The sequence below is a fragment of the Taudactylus pleione genome, unplaced genomic scaffold (genome assembly GCF_031769625.1).
Source record: "Taudactylus pleione unplaced genomic scaffold, aTauple2 ptg001774l, whole genome shotgun sequence".
In the NCBI taxonomy this organism is placed as follows: Eukaryota; Metazoa; Chordata; class Amphibia; order Anura; family Myobatrachidae; genus Taudactylus; species Taudactylus pleione.
This window is the reverse complement of record NW_028286171.1, coordinates 421,800-439,369: the sequence shown is the minus strand read 5'-3', so window position 1 is coordinate 439,369 and position 17,570 is coordinate 421,800. Positions and strand designations below refer to the sequence as shown.

General features: G+C 42.5%; 1 protein-coding gene across 1 annotated transcript in view; it reads left to right on the top strand.

The window, feature by feature from the left end:
* Nucleotides 1–17,570, top strand: part of LOC148439462 (partitioning defective 3 homolog B-like) — a gene marked incomplete at its 3' end in the record, with an annotated part of 417,659 nt that overhangs the window by 92,012 nt on the left and 308,077 nt on the right. Inside the window, exons 6-8 of the mRNA XM_088464716.1 lie at nucleotides 5,978–6,103; nucleotides 7,283–7,623; nucleotides 7,982–8,121. Of these exons, the coding sequence (XP_088320842.1) occupies nucleotides 5,978–6,103; nucleotides 7,283–7,623; nucleotides 7,982–8,121 (607 nt within the window). The remainder of the gene's footprint in view (nucleotides 1–5,977; nucleotides 6,104–7,282; nucleotides 7,624–7,981; nucleotides 8,122–17,570) is intronic.

Sequence of the window (17,570 nt, the reverse complement as noted above, 5' to 3'; positions counted from 1 at the left end):
GTCTATACTAACCATCCTCACGTCTATACTAACCATCCTCACGTCTATACTAACCATCCTCACATATATACTAACCATCCTCACATATACAGTATACTAACCATCCTCACGTATATACTAACCATCCTCACGTCTATACTAACCATCCTCACATATACAGTATACTAACCATCCTCACATACTAACCATCCTCACATATACAGTATACTAACCATCCTCCCGTATATACTAACCATCCTCCCGTATATACTAACCATCCTCACATATACAGTATACTAACCATCCTCACGTCTATACTAACCATCCTCGTGTATATACTAACCATCCACACGTATATACTAACCATCCTCACGGATATACTAACCATCCTCACGTCTATACTAACCATCCTCACGGATATACTAACCATCCTCACGGATATACTAACCATCCTCACATATATACTAACCATCCTCGCGTCTATACTAACCATCCTCACATATATACTAACCATCCTCACGTCTATACTAACCATCCTCACATATACAGTATACTAACCATCCTCACGTCTATACTAACCATCCTCACATATACAGTATACTAACCATCCTCACATATACAGTATACTAACCATCCTCACGTCTATACTAACCATCCTCACGTCTATACTAACCATCCTCACATATACAGTATACTAACCATCCTCACATACTAACCATCCTCACATATACAGTATACTAACCATCCTCCCGTATATACTAACCATCCTCCCGTATATACTAACCATCCACATATACAGTATACTAACCATCCTCACGTCTATAATAACCATCCTCGCGTGTATACTAACCATCCTCACGTATATACTAACCATCCTCATGTATATACTAACCATCCTCACGGATATACTAATGATGTACTTAGACTGCATTCCCCATAGTGCTTATCTAATCACTGTTGGCTCATCCTTTCCCCAGTAGGCACAGTGTCAGATCTGTCCTCATATACAAAGGCTCAGTACTATATGTGGCGCTAGTCAGCCGTGGCAAACACTTTAGCATAGCAACCTTTATTTATATCTGCATCCTATCCACACCTCAGACGCAGCGAAACACCGCTCCTTCTGTACCAGAGACGCCGGGCTGCAACTGGAACCACACAAGAATTATTTTTAAATATGTAGAAAGTTGCACATAAAGCACAACGGGACTTGTCGTAAAAAAAGCCGCGACCGCTACTTCGTAGCACTTAGAATACAGGTTCAGTATCACTCGCACACAGATGTACAAGTGTCGCATATCAAACTAATCAGCGCTGTCTGTTTAAGCAGTTTTGTCGCATCGCGTTACGATTACAGAATGATGCACATTCGGACGGAAAAGATGCTCTGTGCAAGCGGAGTCCCACGGCACCAGGGCCGCAGAATGGCTGTTAGGCGTGCCTGCGGCAATATTATTTAAGGACACATCTGTAACCAAAACATTCTTCACTTGCCTAGAAATGCGTAGTTTAACCTATTCTTTTTTTTCACCTGGTAATTAACCTTTCATCGTGGAATTTCAGAGAGAAACATTTTTAGAACAAATGCCATAATTTAAAAGTATTTTTTATGTCAGAGAAAGAGCGCGTTATCCGTACATGACTTAATATTATCTCTGCGACTCGCTGATCCATACTTACCTGTACTTATAAAGCTCAAATGAATGCAGTGGGCTGGCCGGGAACGTCTGTCCATGACAGGTACTCAGCGCGTTCAGTTGGGAAGTAACCTTGGCACGATGTAATTATAACGGTTTTAGTCGCCTGCATAAACTGCACAATGTGTGATAGATTTGCTGGGAAAATAGAATTTATCCAACTTCAGAAAAATTACAGCTAAAAAATAAGTTGCTCCCGCGTAAAGCGCGATCTCTCAGTCTGTGTATGTGTCAGGATCCTGAATACGCTATTTCCAGCACATATCACACACCCCCCCGGACATTGTGCGTGCCTCGGTCGGGACAGGGTGCCTATCATATGGGTGTTGTGCCTGTGCCACAGATGGGCTCTGAGAAGCTTCTTAATGTCACTCCGAGTCCAAACACTACATAAATGCTCACACAGTGACTGATCCTGAGTCTCCTCTGTCATATGTATGGGGTAGCTGTTGGGGGTGGGCCTTGGGACCCCATATCACTCGTATTGTGGACGTGTCCACCAATAACCTTTGTAGCTATAATTAATTGTTGGTGATAAAATACTGGAAGTTCCTTATTTTGGGCTGTAAAATAAATCAACTTTATCAGTTTAAAAAATTATTGAATATTTTATTTACATTTTTAAGGGTTTGCTGCGAGAGCAGGTACAACGGGCACAGCAGCCAGAGCAGGCACAACGGGCACAGCAGCCAGAGCAGGCACAACGGGCACAGCAGCCAGAGCAGGCACAACGGGCACAGCAGCCAGAGCAGGCACAACGGGCACAGCAGCCATTACAGCCACAGCAGCCAGAGCGGGCACAGCAGCCAGAGCAGGCACAACGGGCACAGCAGCCACACAGCAGCCATAACGGGCACAGCAGCCAGAGCAGGCACAACGGGCACAGCAGCCAGAGCAGGCACAACGGGCACAGCAGCCAGAGCAGGCACAACGGGCACAGCAGCCAGAGCAGGCACAACGGGCACAGCAGCCATTACAGCCACAGCAGCCACAGCAGCCAGAGCAGGCACAACGGGCACAGCAGCCACACAGCAGCCGTAACACCACAGCACGCACAGCATCTATAACAGTGACAGCAACCAGAGCAGGCACAGCAGCCAGAGCAGGCACAACGGGCACAGCAGCCATAACAGCTACAGCAGCCAGAGCAGGCACAACGGGCACAGCAGCCACACAGCTGCCATAACACCACAGCACGCACAGCATCTATAACAGTGACAGCAGCCAGAGCAGGCACAGCAGCCAGAGCAGGCACAGCAGCCAGAGCAGGCACAACGGGCACAGCAGCCATAACAGCTACAGCAGCCAGAGCAGGCACAACGGGCACAGCAGCCACACAGCAGCCATAACACCACAGCACGCACAGCATCTATAACAGCGACAGCAGCCAGAGCAACCACAGACCCACTGGGAAAAGCCTTTCACTACTTCACTGGTAGTTTGCACCTGCAGGGTAGATTATTATATGGATATGGGGGACGTTACATTATCAACACGATTGTTAGTAAGATTTTATTATGATGCCAGTAACTTGAAATTAAGGAACCTCCATCCCAACCCTGGCTAAATGCTTAAAGAGGTAAAACATTGTGACTATCTATATATATATATATATATCTATATATATATATATATATATATATAATGTCCATCTTACGGGTAAATGTATCAATTCTTGGAGAGAGATAAAGTGGTTGGAGATAAAGCAAATTTGACAAGGGAATGAGGAAAGTGGGAAAAGAATCTTTGAACTTGGTGCACTCAGGCAATGTATCATATATTAAAATGTAACTTTTATTAAATCATATAATAAAATATATTGTTTTGTTTAAATTAGCACATGTTAAGCTTAGCGAAATAAAAACAAAGTTAGGAAATAATGTGTACAGAAATAAGCAAGTGTTTTAAAAAATAAGTAATGCTGCTGATGTTTATATAAATTAGCATCCAAAATGTTTTTGTGCTCTCGCCATACAATAACAACTGACTTAGATTGAAATAATGCTGTTCTTATTATATTTCGTGCAGTTGTTTTACAATAAACCAGTGGTATAATTGTTACAGAAAATTCCACTGTAATTGTAACATAGTTATAATAAAATTGTCACATTAGTTGCAAAGTGTATTGTTACACCAGGGTGTCCATTGCCTAATGTCACAATAACACTCTGTTATCCTCAATATGAACACCTGATAAAGTGTTGTTCTACACTGATATCACAAATATTACCCCTTTTACATCATTAATAGATGTCTCACCCACGTGGATTGAAAACCTCTGATATGGTCATACAATCTTATACACATAGCCGTGGAAATGATATTACACGACTCCTTCGTTACTGCCATCAGGGACCTGACATCCAGCAGGGTCAGTGTTCCACCAGATACGGGTATTGTAGTGTAAGTTTCTAGTGAGCTGATCTTTGGAAGATATAGCTCGTATAGCTCTTATGTAATAGGCAGCACTCATAGTTAACGTAATAAAAGTACAGAGTGTACCTGGTCTCCCACAGGCATACAATTATCCCGCACTGCACAACTCAGTATCTCCGTATACGGAGTCAGTTAGTATGGTGTACACAGCATAAATATTTATACAGTGGTGCCAGACATCAGCAGAATTGCCGACGCGCGTTTCGCTATGCAAACAGCTTTATCACAGGCCAACCCGTTCACTGACAGTCAGCGCCTTTTATTCTGTCCTGTGTCTCCATGGACCAATAGGAATCTTCCTCGTCCGATTCAAATGGATTTGTCCGTTAAATTACGTGTATGTTGACACATCCTTAGTTTAATTAATATCTATTAATGTTCCAAAGTAGATATATTTTAAATGTGGCTAATAAAGATAACAATTATTAAATACCCTAAGTGTTGGAAATGACACAAGTGCTCCTACTTATACATTTATCAAGTAATTATTATTTTTGTGTATACAATGAAAACATCAATAATAAATGAAATAAAATAAAATACACATATAGATATGCAACTGCTGTGTGTGTATAAACAGAATTATATCAATGATATCAGTGCATGTCCCCTCCTATCAAATGGTTACCCTTGACTAAATATTTAATCATTGTTCGTTCCTTAATCGTATCAAAAGTAATCCTTAAAATTAGATAAATATAAAAAATATATAAATAAAAATAAACATCTGATATTTCAAATTTAATCTTAAATAACATCAGTATATTCAAGGAATCAACTGTATAATATATTCATCCAGTTATTTATATATGTGTATTAAACATTTTTAATCAGATATATAAAAAGTTTTTGTGATATAAATTATATATTGCTAATTTGAATAAAATGTACTCAAATAAAAGCAAAACCTCCAAGTATAACTAAGTATGTGTCAGCTAATCTGAATATTGACTCAGTGTATTTAGTCCCTATCGTAACATATATTAAAACAATATAGGTGCTTACATGTTTAATTATATAAAATATTCATTACTGAATGATGATAATATTCTTAATATGAATAATGCAAGTGATCTAATAAAATGTGTGTGTAACAACACTCAGAAGCAGTCATTGCCGTGCCCGCACCATACGGCCATACTACCACACACCATCCAATTCATCTTCATGTTTCCTGTCTCTTATTTACACTGCAGATCTGTGCAATATTCTGTATCTGCCCCCTCTGTGCAGTCGCTGACCCACATCTCCTGTGTGTGATCAATAGAAAACTAATATCATAAACTAAACTAATGGAAATTAAATAACTTTTTTATATTAAGTCGGTAAGACCACCTGGCACAGAACCTGCTTCACCCTGTTCCTACCAGTGCCGTCACAGGCATGTCGGAATGAGACGTCCCAGAACTGAGCAGAGTCCTGAGCTGCGTAGAATCATGTACAATGAGGTTACGCGGAAGCTCGCTGACTCAATGGTCCTATTCTTGTGGTCTCTGTTCTATGGAAGCTGGAGCAGACTTTATGGTTTTCCTACTCTTTAAAAACATGGGCTGGGGAAATACATCTATAGATTGTGCAGATAAGGATCCCGCTTAGTACCGGGCTTAGATTCCTCACCTCTCCCTGCAAATAGGAGAGCGCTAATGATATTGCTATAATACTAGTCATGTAATATGAGCTTATCCTTCTATCGCGTTCTGTGGTTACTGTAACGTATAACAAGTAGATATGCGCTATTTATAATGCTAACGTTTGTTCATTTCTACATTAGATACATTTGATTTTCTTTTGCTGTGTCTCTGGGCTGGAGTATATAGCCTTATAGGCAGAATGCATTGATAACCTGCTGTAACGTTACTTCTTAGTGCTCTGGGGCTGTATATCCGCGGCATTGAGGAGAACAGCAGGACTAAGCGTGAAGGCCTGTTCCAGGAAAATGAATGCATTGTGAAGATTAACAACGCAGAACTCATGGACAGATCCTTTACAGAGTAAGTAACGTACCGGGGAGCAGTCGCACAAGCTAAACGTACATGGGCTATAAAAGAAGAATTCCTGTAAAACATTGAGAGACCTGTAAATGGGGAGATTGAGGTTACGTCCGTTAGTTGTGCCCATTAGACCTGGTAGAAGTGTGGGTAAGAAAAGGAGCACGTAACTGCTGGTATTCTGCGGATCGCTGGTCGGGGTCCATACCTCACTGAGGCCATCAGATGTCGCTCGGGACTGACGGTAAGTGCAGTCTGTTGGTGACCACAAATGGCCAGATATGGATTAGAGGCTGGTGGCCGACTGACCACGATCATTGTGCCCTGTCCTCACATTTGGCCACACGGGTGCATGGTTGCAAATTGTCCCTAAGGGCAGTTCCCGCTTTTGGGGCTCATTCACACCTTTCCAATTTATTTACACATCATTAAATGGATTAATTTCGTCACATAGGAGTCTGTGGTGCTGTCCCCAGATTATACTGTATGTTTGCTATATATTATATTACATTGCATTGGTAAAAGCACATGGAAAACATATCACTAAAGTGCGCAATCATTTTGCGTTTGTTATTCTCCCAGCGCATATTTGTTGACAAGCTCTTAAATATCGTTCTCTTTGGAAATGTCCCTGTTTTTCACTATTCAGCATCTGCACAATAAGGTCTTTCATCGGCCAATAATTCAATTCATAAATCTAGGTTTTACAGGTAAATAGAAAATAAGTTTATTATACATGGCATGAGGAGGATTGTAGCGACCGGCGTTGTTCTCTGGGAGGATTGCGCTTCGCCTGCATGGATAATACTGGTGAGAACTGAGCAAGAAATCACATTGAGTAGCCCAGGCGCCCGTGCGTAGACCTTACGAAACACAATGTTGTCGCCGAACAAATTAAAAAAAAAAAAAAAATGGTGTTTTTATTTTTGAAACCATAGATAAGAGGGGACACTACCTGTATTTACAAGATGAGGATACAAAGACACATTTTTGGTTTCCATGTAAATTCTTCTGTCCTTCAGTAAATGATGACTTGGCTGGTGCTTCACAATGATATATATGTACATAAGAGTTTGCGTCATGGCTCCCGTTTCACATTAGTACCAGGCGACTATCCCAATGTCACTGGCTGATCCGCCTAAGTTTCAGACAATTAAAATTGAATTTACCTTGTGTTTGTAGGGCCCAGGATATCTTCCGTCAAGCCATGAAACACCCGAAGGTGGTGGTGGAAGTCGTCCCGCCCCATTACCGTGAAGTGTATGAGAAGTCCGTCATTTCTTCTCTGTCCCTATTGGAGAACGATGATGATGAAATCCCCAATATAAAGCCACCACCGCCACCCGGGCATGGAAAGCTGAGTGTGAGGATGAGCGAGCACAGTAACGGCGCGAAATCCCCGCTGTCGCCAGCCAGCCCTGACCACACCGGTCTAGCCGGCACTTACTCCTCCCCGTCCCGCTCACCCCTGGAGTTTGGGAGCAAGAAAACTGCCAAGAGAATAAGGATTGATCTGAAGAAGGGTAATATAATTGTAATCTTTCTACAGTGCTGTCATCTATATTTATATTCATAGAGGTCACTAAAATTCATATTAGGCGCTCTTCTCTCCTAAAAGGACAATATAATATTTAGACAGAGTCATCAAGTGTATTATCTTCTTGTTTTGTTATGTTTGTTGAACTTTTGTTACATTTTACTCAGAAACTGTCCCCATTACAGTCATTGGTAGACGTCAGACGTCAGATACAAATGACAGATGAGCATTATACCGTTCTCTTTGTCACAGAGCCTCATGCTATAAGAGCTTTTACATCGTGACCGAGACTCACTGTGTTAGGCTGACGGTAGCTGATTTATCTCCTTGTGGTATCACATCAGGTGCAGACGGACTTGGATTTACAGTGGTCACCAGGGATTCTACAGTGCATGGACCTGGCCCTATTTTCGTGAAGAACATTCTCCCCAAAGGAGCAGCCATACAGGATGGACGATTGTTGTCCGGTGACCGGATAATGGAGGTATGTGCGCAGTCTGCTCTCCCATTGTCTTTATCTGGAGAGTGTACCGAAGTAATAGCCCAAGAAAATGACGGATTCTCATTCATGTGCGATTGTTCCAGGGTTCAGGGGTAACTGATCTAACGCGTGTGATGCATTCTTACTCGCTATAGGGAGGATTTTGCTGATCGGAATAAAATCTTCAAATATATATATATACCACCGTTTAAGACACCACTGCTTTATATAGCAGCCTGTCACAAGGAAGGTGTACAGTGCATAATAAGGGTAAGGCTGGAGCTCAGGGATGGGGAACCTCAGGCCCAGGGGCCGTATAAGGCCCCCGAATCATTTGGTGCAGCCCTCTGAGCTTTTCTCTGCTAGCCTCATCTGGCTACCAGGGTGCCTAGATTGTCCCCCTGCAGCCAGAAACTATGCAGCAGTGCAGCCAGGAGCGTCCTTAGGACACTTCAGACGGTCCCTCAGAGGACCCTCCGTGCATTGCTGTAATCACCGGCGATTGTGGACCTGCCCCCATGTAACATCACACGAAGGGGGCGTGGCCTGCATCGGCTTCGCAAATAATATAATATATATATCAAAATAGCCCTCAGCAGAACAAAGATTCCCCCCCCCCTGCTTGCAGATATAGTGTCAGAAGGATTATGAATGAGGTCCAGTGTGAGTAGGATATAGCAGTATGTCACAAGGAGGGGTGTACAGTACATAATAGGAGTAAGGCTGTAGATATAGTGTGAGTAGGATATAGTAGTATGTCACAAGGAGGGATGTACAGTACATAATAGGAGTAAGGCTGTGGGTACAGTGTGAGTAGGATATAGCAGTATGTCACAAGGAGGGGTGTACAGTACATAATAGGGGTAAGGCTGTAGGTACAGTGTGAGTAGGATATAGCAGTATGTCACAAGGAGGGGTGTACAGTACATAATAGGAGTAAGGCTGTGGGTACTGTGTGAGTAGGATATAGTAGTATGTCACAAGGAGGGATGTACAGTACATAATAGGAGTAAGGCTGTGGGTACAGTGTGAGTAGGATATAGCAGTATGTCACAGGGAGGGGTGTACAGTACATAATAGGAGTAAGGCTGTAGATACAGTGTGAGTAGGATATAGCAGTATGTCACAAGGAGGGGTGTACAGTACATAATAGGAGTAAGGCTGTAGGTACAGTGTGAGTAGGATATAGTAGTATGTCACAAGGAGGGGTGTACAGTACATAATAGGAGTAAGGCTGTAGGTACAGTGTGAGTAGGATATAGTAGTATGTCACAAGGAGGGGTGTACAGTACATAATAGGAGTAAGGCTGTAGATACAGTGTGAGTAGGATATAGCAGTATGTCACAAGGAGGGGTGTACAGTACATAATAGGAGTAAGGCTGTGGGTACTGTGTGAGTAGGATATAGTAGTATGTCACAAGGAGGGGTGTACAGTACATAATAGGAGTAAGGCTGTAGATACAGTGTGAGTAGGATATAGCAGTATGTCACAAGGAGGGGTGTACAGTACATAATAGGAGTAAGGCTGTAGGTACAGTGTGAGTAGGATATAGTAGTATGTCACAAGGAGGGGTGTACAGTACATAATAGGAGTAAGGCTGTAGGTACAGTGTGAGTAGGATATAGTAGTATGTCACAAGGAGGGGTGTACAGTACATAATAGGAGTAAGGCTGTAGGTACAGTGTGAGTAGGATATAGTAGTATGTCACAAGGAGGGGTGTACAGTACATAATAGGAGTAAGGCTGTAGGTACAGTGTGAGTAGGATATAGTAGTATGTCACAAGGAGGGGTGTACAGTACATAATAGGAGTAAGGCTGTAGGTACAGTGTGAGTAGGATATAGTAGTATGTCACAAGGAGGGGTGTACAGTACATAATAGGGGTAAGGCTGTGGGTACAGTGTGAGTAGGATATAGCAGTATGTCACAAGGAGGGGTGTACAGTACATAATAGGGGTAAGGCTGTGGGTACAGTGTGAGTAGGATATAGTAGTATGTCACAAGGAGGGATGTACAGTACATAATAGGAGTAAGGCTGTAGGTACAGTGTGAGTAGGATATAGCAGTATGTCACAAGGAGGGATGTACAGTACATAATAGGAGTAAGGCTGTAGATACAGTGTGAGTAGGATATAGCAGTATGTCACAAGGAGGGGTGTACAGTACATAATAGGAGTAAGGCTATAGATACAGGTTGAGTAGGATATAGCAGTATGTCACAAGGAGGGGTGTACAGTACATAATAGGAGTAAGGCTGTAGTACAGTGTGAGTAGGATATAGCAGTATGTCGCAAGGAGGGGTGTACAGTACATAATAGGAGTAAGGCTGTAGGTACAGTGTGAGTAGGATATAGTAGTATGTCACAAAGAGGGATGTACAGTACATAATAGGAGTAAGGCTGTAGTACAGTGTGAGTAGGATATAGCAGTATGTCGCAAGGAGGGGTGTACAGTACATAATAGGAGTAAGGCTGTAGGTACAGTGTGAGTAGGATATAGCAGTATGTCACAAGGAGGGGTGTACAGTACATAATAGGAGTAAGGCTGTAGATATAGTGTGAGTAGGATATAGCAGTATGTCACAAGGAGGGGTGTACAGTACATAATAGGAGTAAGGCTGTAGGTACAGTGTGAGTAGGATATAGCAGTATGTCACAAGGAGGGGTGTACAGTACATAATAGGAGTAAGGCTGTAGATATAGTGTGAGTAGGATATAGCAGTATGTCACAAGGAGGGGTGTACAGTACATAATAAGAGTAAGGCTGTAGGTACAGTGTGAGTAGGATATAGCAGTATGTCACAAGGAGGGGTGTACAGTACATAATAGGAGTAAGGCTGTAGGTACAGTGTGAGTAGGATATAGCAGTATGTCGCAAGGAGGGATGTACAGTACATAATAGGAGTAAGGCTGTAGGTACAGTGTGAGTAGGATATAGCAGTATGTCGCAAGGAGGGGTGTACAGTACATAATAGGAGTAAGGCTGTAGGTACAGTGTGAGTAGGATATAGCAGTATGTCACAAGGAGGGGTGTACAGTACATAATAGGAGTAAGGCTGTAGATACAGTGTGAGTAGGATATAGCAGTATGTCACAAGGAGGGGTGTACAGTACATAATAGGAGTAAGGCTGTAGGTACAGTGTGAGTAGGATATAGCAGTATGTCACAAGGAGGGGTGTACAGTACAAAATAGGAGTAAGGCTGTAGGTACAGTGTGAGTAGGATATAGCAGTATGTCACAAGGAGGGGTGTACAGTACATAATAGGAGTAAGGCTGTAGGTACAGTGTGAGTAGGATATAGCAGTATGTCGCAAGGAGGGGTGTACAGTACATAATAGGAGTAAGGCTGTAGTACAGTGTGAGTAGGATATAGCAGTATGTCACAAGGAGGGGTGTACAGTACAAAATAGGAGTAAGGCTGTAGGTACAGTGTGAGTAGGATATAGCAGTATGTCACAAGGAGGGGTGTACAGTACATAATAGGAGTAAGGCTGTAGGTACAGTGTGAGTAGGATATAGCAGTATGTCACAAGGAGGGGTGTACAGTACATAATAGGAGTAAGGCTGTAGTACAGTGTGAGTAGGATATAGCAGTATGTCGCAAGGAGGGGTGTACAGTACATAATAGGAGTAAGGCTGTAGGTACAGTGTGAGTAGGATATAGTAGTATGTCACAAGGAGGGATGTACAGTACATAATAGGAGTAAGGCTGTAGTACAGTGTGAGTAGGATATAGCAGTATGTCGCAAGGAGGGGTGTACAGTACATAATAGGAGTAAGGCTGTAGGTACAGTGTGAGTAGGATATAGCAGTATGTCACAAGGAGGGGTGTACAGTACATAATAGGAGTAAGGCTGTAGATATAGTGTGAGTAGGATATAGCAGTATGTCACAAGGAGGGGTGTACAGTACATAATAAGAGTAAGGCTGTAGGTACAGTGTGAGTAGGATATAGCAGTATGTCACAAGGAGGGGTGTACAGTACATAATAGGAGTAAGGCTGTAGGTACAGTGTGAGTAGGATATAGCAGTATGTCGCAAGGAGGGATGTACAGTACATAATAGGAGTAAGGCTGTAGGTACAGTGTGAGTAGGATATAGCAGTATGTCGCAAGGAGGGGTGTACAGTACATAATAGGAGTAAGGTTGTAGGTACAGTGTGAGTAGGATATAGCAGTATGTCACAAGGAGGGGTGTACAGTACATAATAGGAGTAAGGCTGTAGATACAGTGTGAGTAGGATATAGCAGTATGTCACAAGGAGGGGTGTACAGTACAAAATAGGAGTAAGGCTGTAGGTACAGTGTGAGTAGGATATAGCAGTATGTCACAAGGAGGGGTGTACAGTACATAATAGGAGTAAGGCTGTAGGTACAGTGTGAGTAGGATATAGCAGTATGTCGCAAGGAGGGGTGTACAGTACATAATAGGAGTAAGGCTGTAGTACAGTGTGAGTAGGATATAGCAGTATGTCGCAAGGAGGGGTGTACAGTACATAATAGGAGTAAGGCTGTAGGTACAGTGTGAGTAGGATATAGTAGTATGTCACAAGGAGGGATGTACAGTACATAATAGGAGTAAGGCTGTAGTACAGTGTGAGTAGGATATAGCAGTATGTCACAAGGAGGGGTGTACAGTACAAAATAGGAGTAAGGCTGTAGGTACAGTGTGAGTAGGATATAGCAGTATGTCACAAGGAGGGGTGTACAGTACATAATAGGAGTAAGGCTGTAGGTACAGTGTGAGTAGGATATAGCAGTATGTCACAAGGAGGGGTGTACAGTACATAATAGGAGTAAGGCTGTAGTACAGTGTGAGTAGGATATAGCAGTATGTCGCAAGGAGGGGTGTACAGTACATAATAGGAGTAAGGCTGTAGGTACAGTGTGAGTAGGATATAGTAGTATGTCACAAGGAGGGATGTACAGTACATAATAGGAGTAAGGCTGTAGTACAGTGTGAGTAGGATATAGCAGTATGTCGCAAGGAGGGGTGTACAGTACATAATAGGAGTAAGGCTGTAGGTACAGTGTGAGTAGGATATAGCAGTATGTCACAAGGAGGGGTGTACAGTACATAATAGGAGTAAGGCTGTAGATATAGTGTGAGTAGGATATAGCAGTATGTCACAAGGAGGGGTGTACAGTACATAATAGGAGTAAGGCTGTAGGTACAGTGTGAGTAGGATATAGCAGTATGTCACAAGGAGGGGTGTACAGTACATAATAGGAGTAAGGCTGTAGATATAGTGTGAGTAGGATATAGCAGTATGTCACAAGGAGGGGTGTACAGTACATAATAAGAGTAAGGCTGTAGGTACAGTGTGAGTAGGATATAGCAGTATGTCACAAGGAGGGGTGTACAGTACATAATAGGAGTAAGGCTGTAGGTACAGTGTGAGTAGGATATAGCAGTATGTCGCAAGGAGGGATGTACAGTACATAATAGGAGTAAGGCTGTAGGTACAGTGTGAGTAGGATATAGCAGTATGTCGCAAGGAGGGGTGTACAGTACATAATAGGAGTAAGGCTGTAGGTACAGTGTGAGTAGGATATAGCAGTATGTCACAAGGAGGGGTGTACAGTACATAATAGGAGTAAGGCTGTAGATACAGTGTGAGTAGGATATAGCAGTATGTCACAAGGAGGGGTGTACAGTACATAATAGGAGTAAGGCTGTAGGTACAGTGTGAGTAGGATATAGCAGTATGTCACAAGGAGGGGTGTACAGTACAAAATAGGAGTAAGGCTGTAGGTACAGTGTGAGTAGGATATAGCAGTATGTCACAAGGAGGGGTGTACAGTACATAATAGGAGTAAGGCTGTAGGTACAGTGTGAGTAGGATATAGCAGTATGTCACAAGGAGGGGTGTACAGTACATAATAGGAGTAAGGCTGTAGGTACAGTGTGAGTAGGATATAGTAGTATGTCACAAGGAGGGATGTACAGTACATAATAGGAGTAAGGCTGTAGTACAGTGTGAGTAGGATATAGCAGTATGTCGCAAGGAGGGGTGTACAGTACATAATAGGAGTAAGGCTGTAGGTACAGTGTGAGTAGGATATAGCAGTATGTCACAAGGAGGGGTGTACAGTACATAATAGGAGTAAGGCTGTAGATACAGTGTGAGTAGGATATAGCAGTATGTCACAAGGAGGGGTGTACAGTACATAATAGGAGTAAGGCTGTAGGTACAGTGTGAGTAGGATATAGCAGTATGTCACAAGGAGGGGTGTACAGTACATAATAGGAGTAAGGCTGTAGGTACAGTGTGAGTAGGATATAGCAGTATGTCACAAGGAGGGGTGTACAGTACATAATAGGAGTAAGGCTGTAGATACAGTGTGAGTAGGATATAGCAGTATGTCACAAGGAGGGGTGTACAGTGCATAATAGGAGTAAGTCTGTAGATAGTGTGAGTAGGATATAGCAGTATGTCACAAGGAGGGATGTACAGTGCATAATAGGAGTAGGGCTGTAGATAGTGTGAGTAGGATATAGCAGTATGTCACAAGGAGGGATGTACAGTGCATAATAGGAGTAGGGCTGTAGATATAGTGTGAGTAGGATAAAGCAGTATGTCACAAGGAGGGGTGTACAGTACATAATAGGAGTAAGGCTGTAGTTACAGTATAAGTAGGATATAGCAGTATGTCACAAGGAGGGATGTACAGTACATAATAGGAGTAAGGCTGTAGATACAGTATAAGTAGGATATAGCAGTATGTCACAAGGAGGGGTGTACAGTAAATAATAGGAGAAAGGCTGTAGATACAGTATAAGTAGGATATAGCAGTATGTCACAAGGAGGGATGTACAGTACATAATAGGAGTAAGGCTGTAGATACAGTATAAGTAGGATATAGCAGTATGTCACAAGGAGGGGTGTACAGTACATAATAGGAGTAAGGCTGTAGGTACAGTGTGAGTAGGATATAGCAGTATGTCACAAGGAGGGGTTTACAGTACATAATACGAGTAAGGCTGTAGATACAGTGCGAGTAAGATATTGCAGTATGTCACAAGGAGGGATGTACAGTACATAATAGGAGTAAGGCTGTAGATACAGTGCGAGTAGGATATTGCAGTATGTCACAAGGAGGGGTGTACAGTACATAATACGAGTAAGGCTGTAGATACAGTGTGAGTAGGATATAGCAGTATGTCACAAGGAGGGGTTTACAGTACATAATACGAGTAAGGCTGTAGATACAGTGCGAGTAAGATATTGCAGCATGTGACAAGGAGGGATGTACAGTACATAATAGGAGTAAGGCTGTAGATACAGTGTGAGTAGGATATAGCAGTATGTCACAAGGAGGGATGTACAGTACATAATAGGAGTAAGGCTGTGGGTACAGTGTGAGTAGGATATAGCAGTATGTCACAAGGAGTTATATACAGTACATAATAGGAGTAAGGCTGTAGGTACAGTGTGAGTAGGATATAGCAGTATGTCACAAGGAGGGGTGTACAGTACATAATAGGAGTAAGGCTGTAGGTACAGTGTGAGTAGGATATAGCAGTATGTCACAAGGAGGGATGTACAGTACATAATAGGAGTAAGGCTGTAGATACAGTGTGAGTAGGATATAGCAGTATGTCACAAGGAGGGATGTGCAGTGCATAATAGGAGTAAGTCTATAGGTACGGTGTGAGTAGGATATAGCAGTATGTCACAAGGAGGGGTGTAGAGTGCATAATAGGAGTAAGGCTGTAGATACAGTTTGAGTAGGATATAGCAGTATGTCACAAGGAGGGATGGTACAGTACATAATAGGAGTAAGGCTCTAGGTACAGTGTGAGTAAGATATAGCAGCAAGTCACAACGAGGGATGTACAGTACATAATAGGAGTAAGGCTGTAGATACAGTGTGAGTAGGATATAGCAGTAGGTCACAAGGAGGGATGTACAGTATATAATAGGAGTAAGGCTGTGGGTACAGTGCGAGTAAGATATAGCAGTCTGTCTCAATCAGGGATGTACAGTACATAATAGGAGTAAGGCTGTAGATACAGTGTGAGTAGGATATAGCAGTATGTCACAAGGAGGGGTGTACAGTACATAATAGGAGTAAGGCTGTGGGTACAGTGTGAGTAGGATATAGCAGTATGTCACAAGGAGGGATGTACAGTACATAATAGGAGTAAGGCTCTAGGTACAGTGTGAGTAGGATATAGCAGTATGTCACAAGGAGGGATGTACTGTACATAATAGGAGTAAGGCTGTGGGTACAGTGTGAGTAGGATATAGCAGTATGTCACAAGGAGGGGTGTACAGTGCATAATAGGAGTAAGTCTGTAGATAGTGTGAGTAAGATATAGCAGCAAGTCACAAGGAGGGATGTACAGTACATAATAGGAGTAAGGCTGTGGGTACTGTGTGAGTAGGATATAGCAGTATGTCACAAGGAGGGGTGTACAGTACATAATAGGAGTAAGGCTGTAGGTACAGTGTGAGTAGGATATAGCAGTATGTCACAAGGAGGGATGTACAGTACATAATAGGAGTAAGGCTGTAGGTACAGTGTGAGTAGGATATAGCAGTATGTCACAAGGAGGGATGTACAGTACATAATAGGAGTAAGGCTGTGGGTACTGTGTGAGTAGGATATAGCAGTATGTCACAAGGAGGGGTGTACAGTACATAATAGGAGTAAGGCTGTAGGTACAGTGTGAGTAGGATATAGTAGTATGTCACAAGGAGGAGTGTACAGTACATAATAGGAGTAAGGCTGTAGGTACAGTGTGAGTAGGATATAGCAGTATGTCACAAGGAGGGATGTACAGTACATAATAGGAGTAAGTCTATAGGTACGGTGTGAGTAGGATATAGCAGTATGTCACAAGGAGGGATGTACAGTACATAATAGGAGTAAGGCTGTAGGTACAGTGTGAGTAGGATATAGCAGTATGTCACAAGGAGGGATGTACAGTACATAATAGGAGTAAGGCTGTGGGTACAGTGTGAGTAGGATAGAGTAGTATGTCACAAGGAGGGGTGTACAATACATAATAGGAGTAAGGCTGTAGGTACAGTGTGAGTAGGATATAGTAGTATGTCACAAGGAGGGGTGTACAATACATAATAGGAGTAAGGCTGTAGGTACAGTGTGAGTAGGATATAGCAGTATGTCACAAGGAGGGGTGTACAGTACATAATAGGAGTAAGGCTGTAGGTACAGTGTGAGTAGGATATAGCAGTATGTCACAAGGAGGGGTGTACAGTACATAATAGGAGTAAGGCTGTAGGTACGTTGTGAGTAGGATATAGCTCTATACATGTTGATGCACATTTGTGTTGTACATGTATTTTTAGAAATACATCTGGGGCACATTACAAGTAGAAGAAACATAGTAACCTGCAGTATGTTGGCTGACATCGGCCGTCGCCACCTTGGGTGTTAGAACTAAGTTTATTCCTTTTTCCTATTGTTTCATAATCAAAG